The 13,996-nt window shown below is 41.6% G+C and overlaps 1 protein-coding gene across 6 annotated transcripts in view; it reads right to left on the bottom strand.

The window, feature by feature from the left end:
• Positions 1-968: 968 nt before the first annotated feature.
• SLC31A1 (solute carrier family 31 member 1) overlaps positions 969-13,996 on the bottom strand; it is a 35,106-nt gene continuing 22,078 nt past the window's right edge. For 3 of the 6 annotated variants that reach the window (XM_081527543.1, XM_081527575.1, XM_081527554.1), the window contains 4 exons: positions 7,716-7,872; positions 6,792-6,864; positions 5,157-5,325; positions 969-4,252 (listed from right to left, as the gene is read on the bottom strand). In XM_081527543.1, coding sequence (XP_081383669.1) covers positions 4,051-4,252; positions 5,157-5,325; positions 6,792-6,864; positions 7,716-7,823 — 552 coding nt within the window. In that variant the 5' untranslated portion in view covers positions 7,824-7,872 and the 3' untranslated portion in view covers positions 969-4,050. Of the gene's footprint in view, positions 4,253-5,156; positions 5,326-6,791; positions 6,865-7,715; positions 7,873-9,971; positions 10,048-13,996 lie in introns of those variants that run through there. The other 3 variants (XM_081527565.1, XM_081527532.1, XM_081527585.1) reach the window with 2 other exon arrangements.

Genomic DNA, 13,996 nt, shown 5'->3' with positions numbered 1-13,996 from the left:
CTTGTGGAGATTAGAATCTCACGATTTTGTACAAACCTCATCAAGTTGTGGATTTCCAGAATCTTTATAGAATGGGTTTGTAACTAGTTTGAGAGGATAGGCAGTGGAGTGTTAGCATTCCCACCATCCCAGTTTTCCTTCTTTCCCAAATTGCCTGAGAGTTTTCCTAATGAGTCACTCTGAGAGGAAGCTCAGAGACTAGAATTATGTCCTGTTGTTTTCACTGTTTAATTCAACTACTGGGAACTGCCAACTGTAGTAGAAAAGAACCTCTGGAATCATCAGTTCTGTAGAGACCCACCAGCAGGATTTTACCCAGCCTTTCTGGGGTAGTTTGGTAAGTCTGGGTAATAACAATGTGGGAGGCAGGAAGAGAAGAGGATGTATAGTTTCACGTCTTCCCTACCATTCTTACAATAGTTTTATTCTTCCACTTTTATCTGGGATTTTCCATTCTTTTATCTTGAAAACACAGCAACAGTGGCCCCAGATAGGGAAACTGAGTTCAATTATTTTGAATGCTACAAAGGCCAGGATCAAAGAGAAAAAAAAAAAAATGTCACACAAGACTGCCTCAACCAGTCACCGTGGCTTCCCAGCATGAGTGGGCACCGAAGCACAAAAACATAGTGCCTTCTGAGTTTCTTCCTCCCTCCTAATAGCCATACTCAAGAGGGTGTTGTGTCAGCATAAACACAGGGAAACGATTATGATATGATAAAATCTTTGGTGTACTGAGATATTGCATCTTCATAAAGACTGTCTCCTGTGCAAAAGGTCATGTGAACTCTTCTGGCATGTACAAAGCCTGTCGTTTCAAGTAAAGTAGGAGGATAGTGAGATGAAAATATAACTGGATCACGCCACCTGAAAGACAGACATCTTAAAAACTAATGATAATGGCCAGAGTCCATGTGGACAATGAAGAGACCACTGATTTTGATATCACTCTGGGTGGAAGACATACATAGAATCACAAAATCAAAATATTTATTTGTTCTTTTGTACATGACACTGTTAGAATATTCCTACGACAGCAATACTGCCCTCCAGGAGCTTACAATCTAAAACAGTCAACATTAATTGTAGACCCAGTGATTAAGGCATTATATCAAATGCAGACTTTATATCTTTAGATGTATCTTCTCAAGGAAGCAGCTGGAGAGGGCAGGACCAACAGTAAATGACATGAAAGTATACTCCCTACCACCTCCCCTTCCAGCTTCTACAGGGAACCTGAAACCAGTGCGCCACAGCCTAAAACGGAATTCCAGACAACCCTACCATAGAAGTAGTGAAGAAACCTTAGTCTCTGATTCCCTGGTGGACAGAGGATTCTGTCTGTGGGCAGTGAGGGGCTGAGTGTTCCTCTGGCATAGGTTGGAGACGGTACCTAAGATTTTGTAACTTACTGGATAGTATCAGGTAGCCCTTTACCCAGCCTCAGAAATTCCAAGAGGACAATTGCTCCTCAAAGTGTGCTTAGGGTCTCGAACGAGTTTTACAGCTTCCAGTTGGTATCAATATCCAAACCCACTGCAGAGCACTGTCCAGTGGATTGGGAGGGCTAGGGAGATTAATAGACTAGATGTATGGGATAAAAGATTGAAAGACAGTAAGGGGCCAAAGACATGGCAATACAGCTTCTACTTGTTGTGAACAGAAGGAAAAGAGCAATTTGGATCCAAAAGGAACAAAGAAGTCAGGCACTAAAATCCTAAATGAACAGGGGTACAGATATGAAAATCAACAAGATTATCAATATTAACACAGTCCAACAGCTCAAGAAAGACAGCATTTAAGGTTTACTTTTTTTTTCCTCCCTTCACTAGTTTCTTCCTTTGGCAACCTAGCTCAAGATCACAGAATTCAGGTTTTTCATGAGACTCTGTCTTGAATACCCAAAGATGTATCCCAAATTGCTTCTCTCTGAGAATTTGAAATTCACAGCATTTTGTCTTAACTGGCCTTGATTTTTCATACCTTGGAAATAACCTGAGGTTATTTCATAGCAGATCATGACAAGATGTCTAGAGAGTACCAGGGTTACTACCAAACATTGATTCTTATTTTATTTCTCAGGGTTTTATTATTCATTGGCTTCTGAGACAGTACAGGCTATTTGTACCTTAATGTTGGATTTTTATCAGTACCTGTCATTCCCTTTGCTTATACCAAGTATCAGCGCTACAAGGGGTTGGAATGAGAGAAAAACATAAAATTCTAAATGTTGGTTCTTAGGTTTTAACCTCGATCCGGTAAGCTCATAACCCTCTCTTGGTTCAAAGCCATGCAAGTACACATTTCTCGCCCTCCAATATTTAACTGGCATCAACAGAGAAAGTACAAACTTCAAAACCACAACAGAGGCCAACAGGATAGCTGTGTTTTCTCTCTCCTGCCCTGAGGCACAAAAGGAGTCTAGCACCAAGGAGGCAGGATTTAATAGACCAGCACAAGAAGAGTCACTATACAGAGGTAGGTTGGACTGGGAACAAGACTGCAGCGTAGACTAACAAGAGAATAAAAATCCAATACGATTCTTCACTGAGGAAAGTAATTTTTGGCCACTTGTGATCTAATTAAGCTCTCCCCACCCCAAGTAACAAAGATAGTCATGCAGAGAATGAGGATCTGCCTGGTACGCCTTTGGGTGCCCATCAGCCGACCACACCCTAAGCCTCTCAAAGAGAGGGCTGGGCTTTTGCCCTTCCAACCCAAGACTGGCTGATTTATATTGCAGATCAAAGGTCTTTCTCAACCTTCAGGCTACTTCCAAGAAATTACAGATCTTTAAAAATAAGGACTAGTGATTTCATACATGCTAAGAAAAGTTACTTTGGCTCCAGCCCTTCCGTGCATGTGGACCTGGGCACACAGACACAGCCGGGGCTGAATAAATGTTTGTGGAATGATTAAGTATTGACCAGCAGCATTTAGTACATGAGTTAAGCCCAGACACACCACCTACTAATAGCAAGTCAAATTCCCGTGCCCAGTCCCAGGTAGCTCACCCACCAGGTGATACTCCCTTAGTTTAAAGCAGAGATGCTCAAAGTATGGTCCCCTGATCATCAGCAGGAGCGTCACTTGGGAATTTGTTAAAAATACCGATTTAGGAGCTTTGGGTCGAGGCCCAACAACCGGGTTTTTAATAAGCTCTCTAGGTGATTTTCTGATGCATGTTAAAGTTTGAAAATCACTGGTTTAGAGGCAGACACATGAAAATAATAACAGGAGAAAATGTTTAAATGCTTGCTTCATTCAGCTGTGACATACTAAGGTACCAAGTCGAAGTAAAAATGTCAATGGTTTCATTTTAAAATATCTATTTTCTCAAATTGATTGTCACTTTTTTTCTTGATTAACAAGTTCATTCTAATTAAAATGTTAAATGGGAACATAAGTTGATTAGTCAGCCACCCAAGAATGCACTGTCCTGCAAGTTCTGGGCCTGTATTTATACAGTCTCAAACCATCTCTCTGCCCCCTACAAAGATTTCAGTGCAACACGTTACATCTAGGGAAGGCATAACCTATCTCCCACTCATTGAGTCCATAGACTAAAACATGTTTGGGTTCTGGGTTTAGCTGGGCAAGACTCCCTCACCTGCCATCAGTCCTGGCTAAAGTTAACCCATTTCCATCACTGACCCAGGAAAAACCCACCAAATTCACAAACTGTCTGTTTAAAAGAAAAAGAAAGAACACGAGACTAAAAAAGGAAGCAGGCGATCAAGCCATTGAACAGAAAGCTACCCGGATTAGGTGAGAACATGTAACTCGGATCTAAGACAATGAGGGAGGAGAGGACGTCTCCTGAGCGGCTTCACCTCAAGAGAAATAGGAAACTCAGCTCATTACGGAAAAAAGTGTGTGTGGGGAAGGAGGTTAACCACTTTAGCTCAGAGAGTGTAAGCTAAACCTCTGTGGAGCAGGTGTATGTGTGTCGTAAGGAGATAAGGAGCAAGAAGAGAAGATGGAATTCTGTCTTCCAGTCTTGAACTGCTTTCCACTGCAATCGATAAGGCCACACCATGGAGCTGGACGTTAATGGCAATGCTCTGTGATGTCCACTACCACAGCCTTCTTCCAGCTGAAGAGAAAGTACCCTGTGCCAGCCCCAGCTGCTACAGCAATGCAGAGGTACCCGTTGTAGGTCATGAAGATGAGCATGAGGAAGTAGCTGATGACCACTTGGACGATGTGCAGTACTGTTTGCAGGAGGTGCGGGAAGCTCAGCATTTGCTGCCTGGAGAGTAAACAGGGATACAAGAGTTAGGGCCCCGGCAGCTCAGCATGCGCTTCAGGTGAAAGAAAGGGGAACAGTTGTAGTCACGAGCTCAGCTTGAGCTGCCCTCGCTCACAGCCACCCTGGCAACTCAAGGGTATTTGTGTCTACGCAAGTTTTGTTTATTGGTCCTTGGAATGAAAAATGATAGGGCTATGAGGTTGATAGACATCAGCCAGATATGGTTCTAAGGCAGCAGGAGGAAAGCTCTTCAGGAGGAGGGGAGAGGGAGGGTGGAAGGTGACTCATCTCCACCTTGGAACCTGAAAGGGATGACCCACACCCTCCCACACTTATTTCTGTGAACATTTTCAGGCCTTCCACCTTTGCAAAGCTCATACTCTTAAAAACTCGGAAACAGAATTGAGGGTGGGCTGGTATAGTAGACAGTTCTTAATTAGGGATCAGGAGACCTGGCTGTTTATCTCCTCTGTCACTCACTAGTTCTGTCACCTTAGATGAGTCACAGTCTGGTTGGCCCTCAATAAGCCCAATCATGGGTACTATTGGAATAAATAATATTGTGCTTACTTCAGAGTAAGACATTGGTCTATAGGATTCCTTGAATTCCAATTTAGCTTTAAGATCTACATTTCTATTATAACTGAATTTTAAAAAGCACTTGCCAATCTGTGGAAAAAACCAATAGTCATCCAAATACTTTCTTAAGTGAAATACAGACCTTAATATCATTCCTCTTTGGGCCTGCTAATGACTCACAACTCCAAGCCTCCAAAGAGTGCTGATCCAGGTGACATAGAATCATTAACTCAAGAAAAGGGCTGTTGGTAAGAAAATAGCCACTTTGCTATTTGGCTAATTCAGCTCTCCAGAACTTTCATCTGGATCTGTTCAATCTTCTTACCCGACAGTTTTGTGTGTCTCCATAAGGATGGTTCCATTTGGTCCTGGGACAGGCATGGAATTGTATCGGATGCTGACTTGTGACTTGCGCAGGAGGCCCTCTCGAGCTATCTTGAGTCCTTCATAGAACATGGCTAGTAAAAACACTGCCACGAAAGCTCCAGCCATTTCTAAGTAGGAAAGGAAAAGATGGCAGTAATGTCAAACATGCAAAATGCTTAGCTGGTGTGCTCTCCAAGTGAGAAAGAAAACATAGAAAAACTGCTCCTCTTTTTTTTCTTAATTTTTTGGGGGTGTGGGGGTGGGTGGGAATGGGCCTTGCCACTCAGCTTGCAGAATCTTAGTTCCCTGACCAGGCACTGAACCCAGGTCCCGGGCAGTCAAAGCGCCCTGTCCTAATCACTGGACTGCCAGGGAATTAAAAAAAACTGCTACTCTCTATTCTTTTTTTTTTTTGCTACTCTCTGCTGTTAATTCCAGAATGTTACATAGTTACCTCTTCACCCCCATGGATGGAAGAGAAGGACTAAGATGGTGTTAGTGAAAACTACAGTTTCTACTAAAGAACATACTCATTTTCTGATTAAGATAACAAAAAAATAATCAGAACAACAATAACCTTTTGGTCTGGCTGCTTGACATCATTCAGAGAAGGCAATGGCACCCTACTCCAGTACTCTTGCCTAGAAAATCCCATGGATGGAGGAGCCTGGTAGGCTGTAGTCCATGGGGTCGCTAAGAGTCGGACACGACTGAGCGACTTCACTTTCACTTTTCCCTTTCATGCACTGGAGAAGGAAATGGCAACCCACTCCAGTATTCTTGCCTGGAGAATCCCAGGGACGGCGGAGCCCGGTGGGCTGCCATCTATGGGGTTGCACAGTCGGACACGACTGAAGTGACTTAGCAGCAGCAGCAGCAGCAGCTTGACATCATTAAATTAGTTTCTCACACAGAGATACACAATGTAGAATACATGAAAGAGAAATAAACACTTATTGTTAAGACTCTGACCTCCCAGTGCAGGGGCAGAGGTTCCATCCCTGATTGGGGACCCCACATGCTGTGCAGTGTGCCCTGCTTGCCCCTCAGAAAAGTGTTAACTCTATTTCTTGAATGGGCATTTCAGTTCTAAGTCTTTCACACTGTGAATTGTGGGTAACAATATGAATGTATTCAAAACTGATTTAACATACTACCTGAATTAAATGCTTTCCTTCTCCCCAAAACAAATTGATTTTGTGGGTCCAAAGATTTATCTTATACCTAAAGTGGTCCACCTGACCACTGACCTTGTGCAATTTGAATTTAAGGCACACGTCCAAGACCAATCAAACAAGGAAACAATCTGGAAAAGGGTGAAAGAAAATGGTATGCAAAAGACTCTGACCTGTATCTAAATTATGTTTCAGAAACTCTAAAGCATACACATGTTATTTAAGAGAGGTTTACAGTAGGACCTAAATAGTCATTGTGTATCCTTATCTTCCAGGTAGGAAATAGGAAACCAGACGGTTATAATCGCAACCCTCATGATGCAGTAATTCTGGCAGGAAGTGGTGCTAGGTTTCCAGATTCTTTGTCACTGTCTCTCCTGTGAGTGTCAACTTCAAACACCACCTGATGGCTTACTCACCTCCGGCTGTATTGATCACCAAACCGGCAAACAACAGTTCCACGTTCTTAAAGCCAAAGTAGAAGGTCATAGGCTGCCAGGAAACCAAGACATGTCAGTTAGAAATGATCAAGTCTCTACATGAGAATCTCAGGTCAAGAAGCTTAGGACACTTATAAGCAGCAGTTCTGGGTAATAAGCATTCACTGAAGTGGAAAGCTTTCTCTTCATTTTAGCATCACTAACAGAGGCACTTCTCCACATGTACTCTCCTTTGCCCTCACTGTCAAATTTTGTTTTTTTCTCTTCTACACAAAGAATAAGAAATTAATCCAAAAAAGGGTCAATTTTGAAAGGAAGGCATACTGAAGAAAGAACCATAGAAATATTGGTTCTGGTGTAGCCCTGAAATTAACCTGCCACATAATCTTGGGCAAATCACTTGACTTCTCCTGGTCTGCCTTAGTTTTTCCTCATCAGTAAATTGATCTTTAATCTTGAAAAAAGACTCTTGAGAGTCCCTTGGACTGCAAGGAGGTCAAACCAGTCAATCCTAAAGGAAATCAACCTTGAATATTCATTGGAAGGATTGATGCTAAAACTGAAGCTCCAATACTTTGGCCATCTGATGTGAACAGCCAACTCATTGAAAATGACCCTGATGCTGGTAAAGATTGAGGGCAGGACGAGAAGGGAACAACAGAGGATGAGGTGGTTGGATGGCATCACCGACTCAATGGACGTGAATTTGAGCAAACTCTGGGAGATAGTGAAGGACAGGGAAGCCTGGCGTGCTACAGTCCATGGGGTCACAAAGAGTTGGATACAACTAAGTGACTGAATGAGAACAACAAACATAATCATCTTCCAGTCCTAAAATTTGTTTATTTCTATGACCCAGGTGGGTTGGGAAAGGGCCTAGGCTGCCTCTCCTTTGGCACTTACCATCATCATCATCATGTGATCATGGGAGTGGTCGGATGAAGTGGTCGGGTGATGGTGAGGAGGCATGGTACTGTTGACTCCATCACTCATATCCATGTTCATCCCCATGTGGTGGGAATGGCCTATTTTCCAGGAAAAGTTGAGTCAGCAGAAGATTCTTTTAAGAAAAAGAATTATATACAATAATTAAAAACACAAAATCTTCAGTTTTTTTTTTTAAATCTTCACAATGTTTCATCTTGTCTTCTTTTCTCTTTTGGACACACTGTGTGGCATGTGGAATCTTAGTTCCCTGACCAGGGATCGAACCTGCATCCCCCGCACTGGAAGAACAGGGTCCCAATCTCTGGACAGCCAGGGAATTCCCCAAATCTTGTTTCTTGATAAATACTTAGTCTACGTGGGATTTCAGCCAATAAATATATGCTCCCTAATATCTTACTCAGAATTATTTTTTAATTATCTACAGACACAGAGAGGAGTAACTGCACCAACAGAAATGTCCTCTGGAGACTGTGGCAGAAGGGATTTGTACATAGGGCTTCAGAAACCTCTTTTTTTTTTTAATTCATTTTTATTGAAGTATAGTTGATTTACAATGTCATGTTAGTTTCTGCTATACAATACAATACAAAGTGAATCAGCTATACAATATCAGAAACCTAACTCTTACTCTGAAGAATTCATGTTCTTCTAGATACAGTCAATGTATGTTCAAACTTAAATATGAGATAAGGAGAAGAAAAGTAGCTTCTCTGGGTGGCAGGAAATAATTTGTAATAATGCATAAATTGATGCCATGGATGAAATTTAACAGCCTTTCTGATCACAAACGTCAGTAGATAAAAAGCCAGTGTTTCAAGATAATTCATCTAATTGGATGGCCTGTGTTCAAACAGGATATTACAAATACACTCTCTCACATATGGGACCACCAGCCTTCAGCTAATTTAAATTAGAAGGAAAGGTCTACTGCTGCCCTAGGCAAGCAGTATGTACAGAATTTGATACACTATCAATATCAGCAGGGCATTAGACCTGGGAACACGGACAAAAAAAGGTATAAATTAGATATTCTCTATTAAATTAAGTCTAGACAACTGCACGATCAGTCTTGTGTCTATGTTTACTACCCCTTAACGGTTTTATTGTAAAAGTCCATCCAAGATGTGATCCAAAGAGCAAAAACTCTGGTAGCTGGGGTGGGGAGTGGGAAGGTGAAGACAGCAGAGAGGGAGGTGGTAGGATTCTCTTTATGTATGCCTCAATGCCAATTTGTGGAGGAAAGAGTGCTTTAGAAATTCCAATTAGGTATTCATGTTCATGAGCCTGTGTGCCTCTTTTATTAATCCAATCAACAAATATTTATCCAGCTTTCACCAAACTCTGAGCTAAGTGCTAATAATTCATCAGTGAATAAGACAAACAAAGCACAGGATGGAGGAACAAAAAACAGAACAGTTTCATGTGGTGATTATTGCTGTGAAGGAAAGAAACGGGAATATGGCAGGATTACTAAGAGGCTGAAAAGAGGCATACTTTAGATACAAAAGCACAAATAGTCCACCATTTATTTTCCCCTCTTCAACTTCTATCCCATGATTCTAATGATAGCAAGCTTAAAAAATAGGTTCCAGCAAAGGAAATGGCAAAGCATCCATTACAGATAATCAAAATTCAACTATGAATTTAAATAACTTTCATGGCAGATACTGTATTGCTTCGTCATAAGAGAACTCGACAAGCTAGTATTGTTAATACCATTGCCATAAGGAGACTAGATTAGAGGTACAAAGAAATACATAATAAGATCTTTGTCCACAAGGGTGTATTTATAGTGAATGGTAAAAAAAAAAAAAGAGTACACACAAAAATAATCAACAAGAGAGAACACACATGAATGTTTGTGGTGTGCCTTCTGGCGTCAGCGAGTGAGGGACATACAGAGATGGAGCAGACATAGACTCTTTCCTCATGGAGCTTCAAGGCTAAAAATTAGAAGGGGAAACTGAACAGTCATAACTCAGTTTGGGGCATAAGATGACATGTAAAGGACAATTTAAAAAGTAAGAACATAGTTAGCATCAGAAACTAATTAAGATTTGCACCCTTGATTTTCCTCATGAACTTTTACATGTTCTTCCTGTCACCAGGTTTCTTTTGAAGACCCACGGGTTCCTAATTGTCCAGCTATCTCATTACCAATCAGAGACACCTACTTAATGAAGGTACTCAATCAAATCTCTTCAGACGTACCAGTGTTCTATATGTTCAAATCTTTCGAGTTATGCACCCGTTTTGAAGTATCATCTTGTAGGATGCATTTCACACTGAAATATACCAGAGAACAGAGTAGGAACTGAATCTATTTCCTTCCACTGTCAATGGACAATTAATTTCTTTTTTTTTCTTTTAACTTTAATTTTTTTTTTGACCTCACCATGTGACTCACAGGATCTTAATTCCCCGATCCTGGATTGAATCTAGGCCTCCAATGGTGGAAGCACTGAATCCTAACCACCGAACCACCAGCAAACTCTCACAATGGATTTCTTTTTTTTTTAATAATTTAATTAATTAATTTATTTTTGGCTGTGCTGGGGGTTTGTTGCTGTGCAGGCTTTTCTCCAGTTGTGGAGAGAAGGGGCTATTCTCCAGCTCTGCTACTCAGGCTTCTCATTGTGGGGCACAGGCTCCAGGGCATGTGGGCTTCAGGAGTTGTGGCTCAAGGGCTTGGATGCTCCATGGCATGTGAGATCTTCCCCGACCAGGGATCAAATCCCTGTCTCCTGCATTGGCAAGTGGACTCTTTACCACTGAGTTACCAGGAAAGCCCACAATGGATTTCTTATAGTGGAATCCCAGGTAAAAGTCAGCTTTCCATTAGCTTCTCTCTTGCAGAGTATTCTAGCTAAGACCACTTTCAAGCCCTTTCTGCCTATCCTCTCTCCTGAGGCCACAAAATGACTATCAACACATGTGGATGGTTCATAAAAGCTCTTTCTTTTAGCATAGAAAACTTCTTTGCTCTTTAAGAAAATAGAGCAGAAATGGTCTGGGAATTGGCAAGAGAAAAAAAATCGAGTATGAATTTCTATGAAACTTAGTTCATATAAAAATAGGTGAGAAGCTTATTTCTTTGGAAGGCTTTACACTATTCAGTTTCTAGGGAACATTCATGTTCAGCTGGGTACTTGAGGTTGGCTATATGCCAACTTGTTTGTATTGCTTGGAATACTATTAGAATGAATGACACATCCTATACGGAATAACCTGATGCTGGGAAAGACTGAAGGCAAGAGAAGAAGGGGACAACAGAGGACAGATGGTTGGATGGCATCACCGACTCAGTGGACATGAATTTGAGTAAGCTCTAGGAGATGGTGAAGGACAGGGAAGCCTAGTGTGCTGCAGTCCATGGCATCACAAAGAATCAGACGTGACTGAACAACAATAACACTGAATACCATATAGCTTTGCATTTTCTACCTTCCCCTTTTCCCCATTTAATAAGTATGGTGCAGTATTTATAAAAATAGGTTTCAAAACTTCCTTGGATTCAAGGATCTAATTCCTTCTCAGTCTACTTTTGAGAATCATCAAAAAGAAGCTTCCTCTGTTCCTGCCAACACTTCCCCCAAACACATGCATTGTAAAGCTTAGAGGGCCAGACTCTTTTTTGCAAAATCTAGCATCTCTGCTGCTGCTGCTGCTAAGTCGCTTCAGTCGTATCCGACTCCGTGCAACCCCATAGACGGCAGGCCACCAGGGATTCTCCAGGCAAGAATACTGGAGTGGGTTGCCATTTCCTTCTCCAGTGCATGAATGGGAAAACTGAAAGTGAAGTCGCTCAGTCGCGTCCGACTCTTAGCGACCCCACGGACTGTAGCCTACCAGGCTCCTCCGTCCATGGGATTTTCCAGGCAAGAGTACTGGAGTGGGGTGCCATTGCCTTCTCCAAAATATATATCAATTTATAGACAGAAAATAGGGAACTAGTGAGCAGGTTAAATTCTGATGCCCATTCTGAGTCTTAGCACTGACCTTACATCTAAACTTTAAATCCTCTTTTATTTTCCTAGTATTTCACAATGGTGAATGAGAAACAATAGTCTATAAGGACTACGATTAGATCCCACAAAAGACTACACAGAAGTGGTCACACATCTGCCATATGGTCCCTCTCCTCCAGCTTAGTCGGATGTAATCTGGAGCCTCAGATAATTCTTTTGGAGACTGCCACCAGTCTTTCCTGACTTTCATGATAAGGAAGAAAGCTTTTATTCTTAAAATGATTAGGGTCACGTTCTTTTTTAGATTTGTAAAAACATTTAACAAAGGGAACTCTTATCTAGTCACTCTTCTGCTTTCTGGAGTCAATAGTCATGATTGATGATACAAGCTTTTGGCAAGCACAGACGGGAAATTCAACATCAAAAACCATACACTACCATAAACAAGGATTCCTGCATATGGACTATGTTCATGTGATTAAGCAACAAGTTTAACTGGACTAATCCTGCCTTTTCATGACCTGTATGGGGTCAGCAGATATTCTGAGGAATGACTCTGGGTTCATTTCAAGTGCCTCCATGGGTGAACTTTGAAATTTTCCTATACATGGCTCAGATGATAAAGAATCTGCCTGTAATGCAGGAGATCTGGGTTGGAACCTTGGGTTGGGAAGATCCCCTGGAGAAGGAAATGGCTCCCCACCCCAGTATTCTTGCTTGGAGAATTCCATGGACAAAGGAGCCTGGTGGGCTATAGTCCATGGATAGGGTCACAAAAGGTTGGACACGACTGAGTAACTAACATGATGTTTTATGAATCCTGCGCTTACGCTGTTTGCAGGAAGTGGTAAAGGAATGTAGGAATAAAGGAGAGATCTTGATATAATGCAGTAACAAATCAGGCCTTGGTGCCTCCCTATAACCTGACATTTCAGGCCAATATACTGAAGTTGTTTAGAAAAAAAATGTAGTAGTTTCTAGGGAAGGGAAATATAATTTGATGAATAGAAATGGGGAAGGCCCTTTCCCTTGATGGCTATGATGTTGTTTCACTCATCCTCTAGGCCCTGGCCTCACATTTTTACTCCAAACTGACTGGCAGAAATGTGGTCATAATTGTTTGAATATACCCACACCATGCTTTGGATATTTTAAGTCTCTTTCCTTGGCCTGTATCCTTGGGGTACAGTAATCATAAGGATACTTAAACTAATTTTATTTACAAAGAGTATTAGGCGTGAGTAAATCTTAAGTTTATACACAGGTTCTAGCCAGAACTGGCAAAAATTTTTGACTCCCAGAGTTCTGCCATATCAATGTATTAAATAACAGTTTAGGAAAATGAGACAGTAGAGGTAGCAAGAAAATAAGTCAGGCCAGTAAGAAAAAAAGAAATGGTAAAGACCTTAAAATCACAGAGTTCTCCCCAGATTAAATTTGGCAGGTGATGGGAGGGGATAGGGCACATGCTATAACTGTAGCTTTATAAAGACAGAACTCTGGAGAATAATTTCCAAAACCCCACTACTAACACTGTGTTAGTCGCTCAGTCATGTCTGACTCTTTGCAACCCTATGGACTAAAGCCTGCCAGGCTCCTCTGTCCATGGGATTCTCCAGGCAAGAATAGTGGCGTGGGTTGCCATTTCCTTCTCCAGGGGATCTTCCCCACCCAGGGATTGAACCTGGGTCTCCTGAATTGCAAGCAGATTCTTCACCATTTAAGCCACCAGGGAAGCCCTTACCACTAAAAAAAAAAAAAAAAAAACGAAAAGGAAAGAAAGAAAACTTAGATTTTATCCTTTAAAAAAATTTCAATAAAACTAAGGCTACCAAGACTTCCCTGGAAGTCCACTGGTTAAGACTCTGAGCTTCCAATGCAGGGGACACAGATTTGATCCCTGGTCAGGAAACTAAGATCCCATATGCTATGAGGCAGAGTACCAAAAACAAACAAAACCGAAAGCTACCATTTTCTCTTCTAAGTTTGTGCCTTTGTTGATAATACCAAAGTGAGCTCTACTGTAAACTGATAGTGTAAGTATTACCGAGCCCAAGCTCAGTCTGCTCACTGCTGGACAGGCCAATTAACCAGAAGATTGAGGCAAGGAATATGATTCTATTGGGAAAGCTGGCTGACAAAGATAGCAGACTAATGTCTCAAAATAACCATCTTGTCTGGGTCTGGATGCCAGGTTCTCTGTAGGACAGAGACAGGTAGAAGTTGAGGAAGTCAAGACCATTATCTTGCAAATATCTCCTGGAATGG

The sequence above is a fragment of the Giraffa tippelskirchi genome, chromosome 1 (assembly GCF_054371585.1).
Source record: "Giraffa tippelskirchi isolate mGirTip1 chromosome 1, T2T-mGirTip1v1.2.pri, whole genome shotgun sequence".
NCBI classification, from domain to species: domain Eukaryota; kingdom Metazoa; phylum Chordata; class Mammalia; order Artiodactyla; family Giraffidae; genus Giraffa; species Giraffa tippelskirchi.
This window is presented reverse-complemented; position numbering and strand designations above follow the sequence as displayed.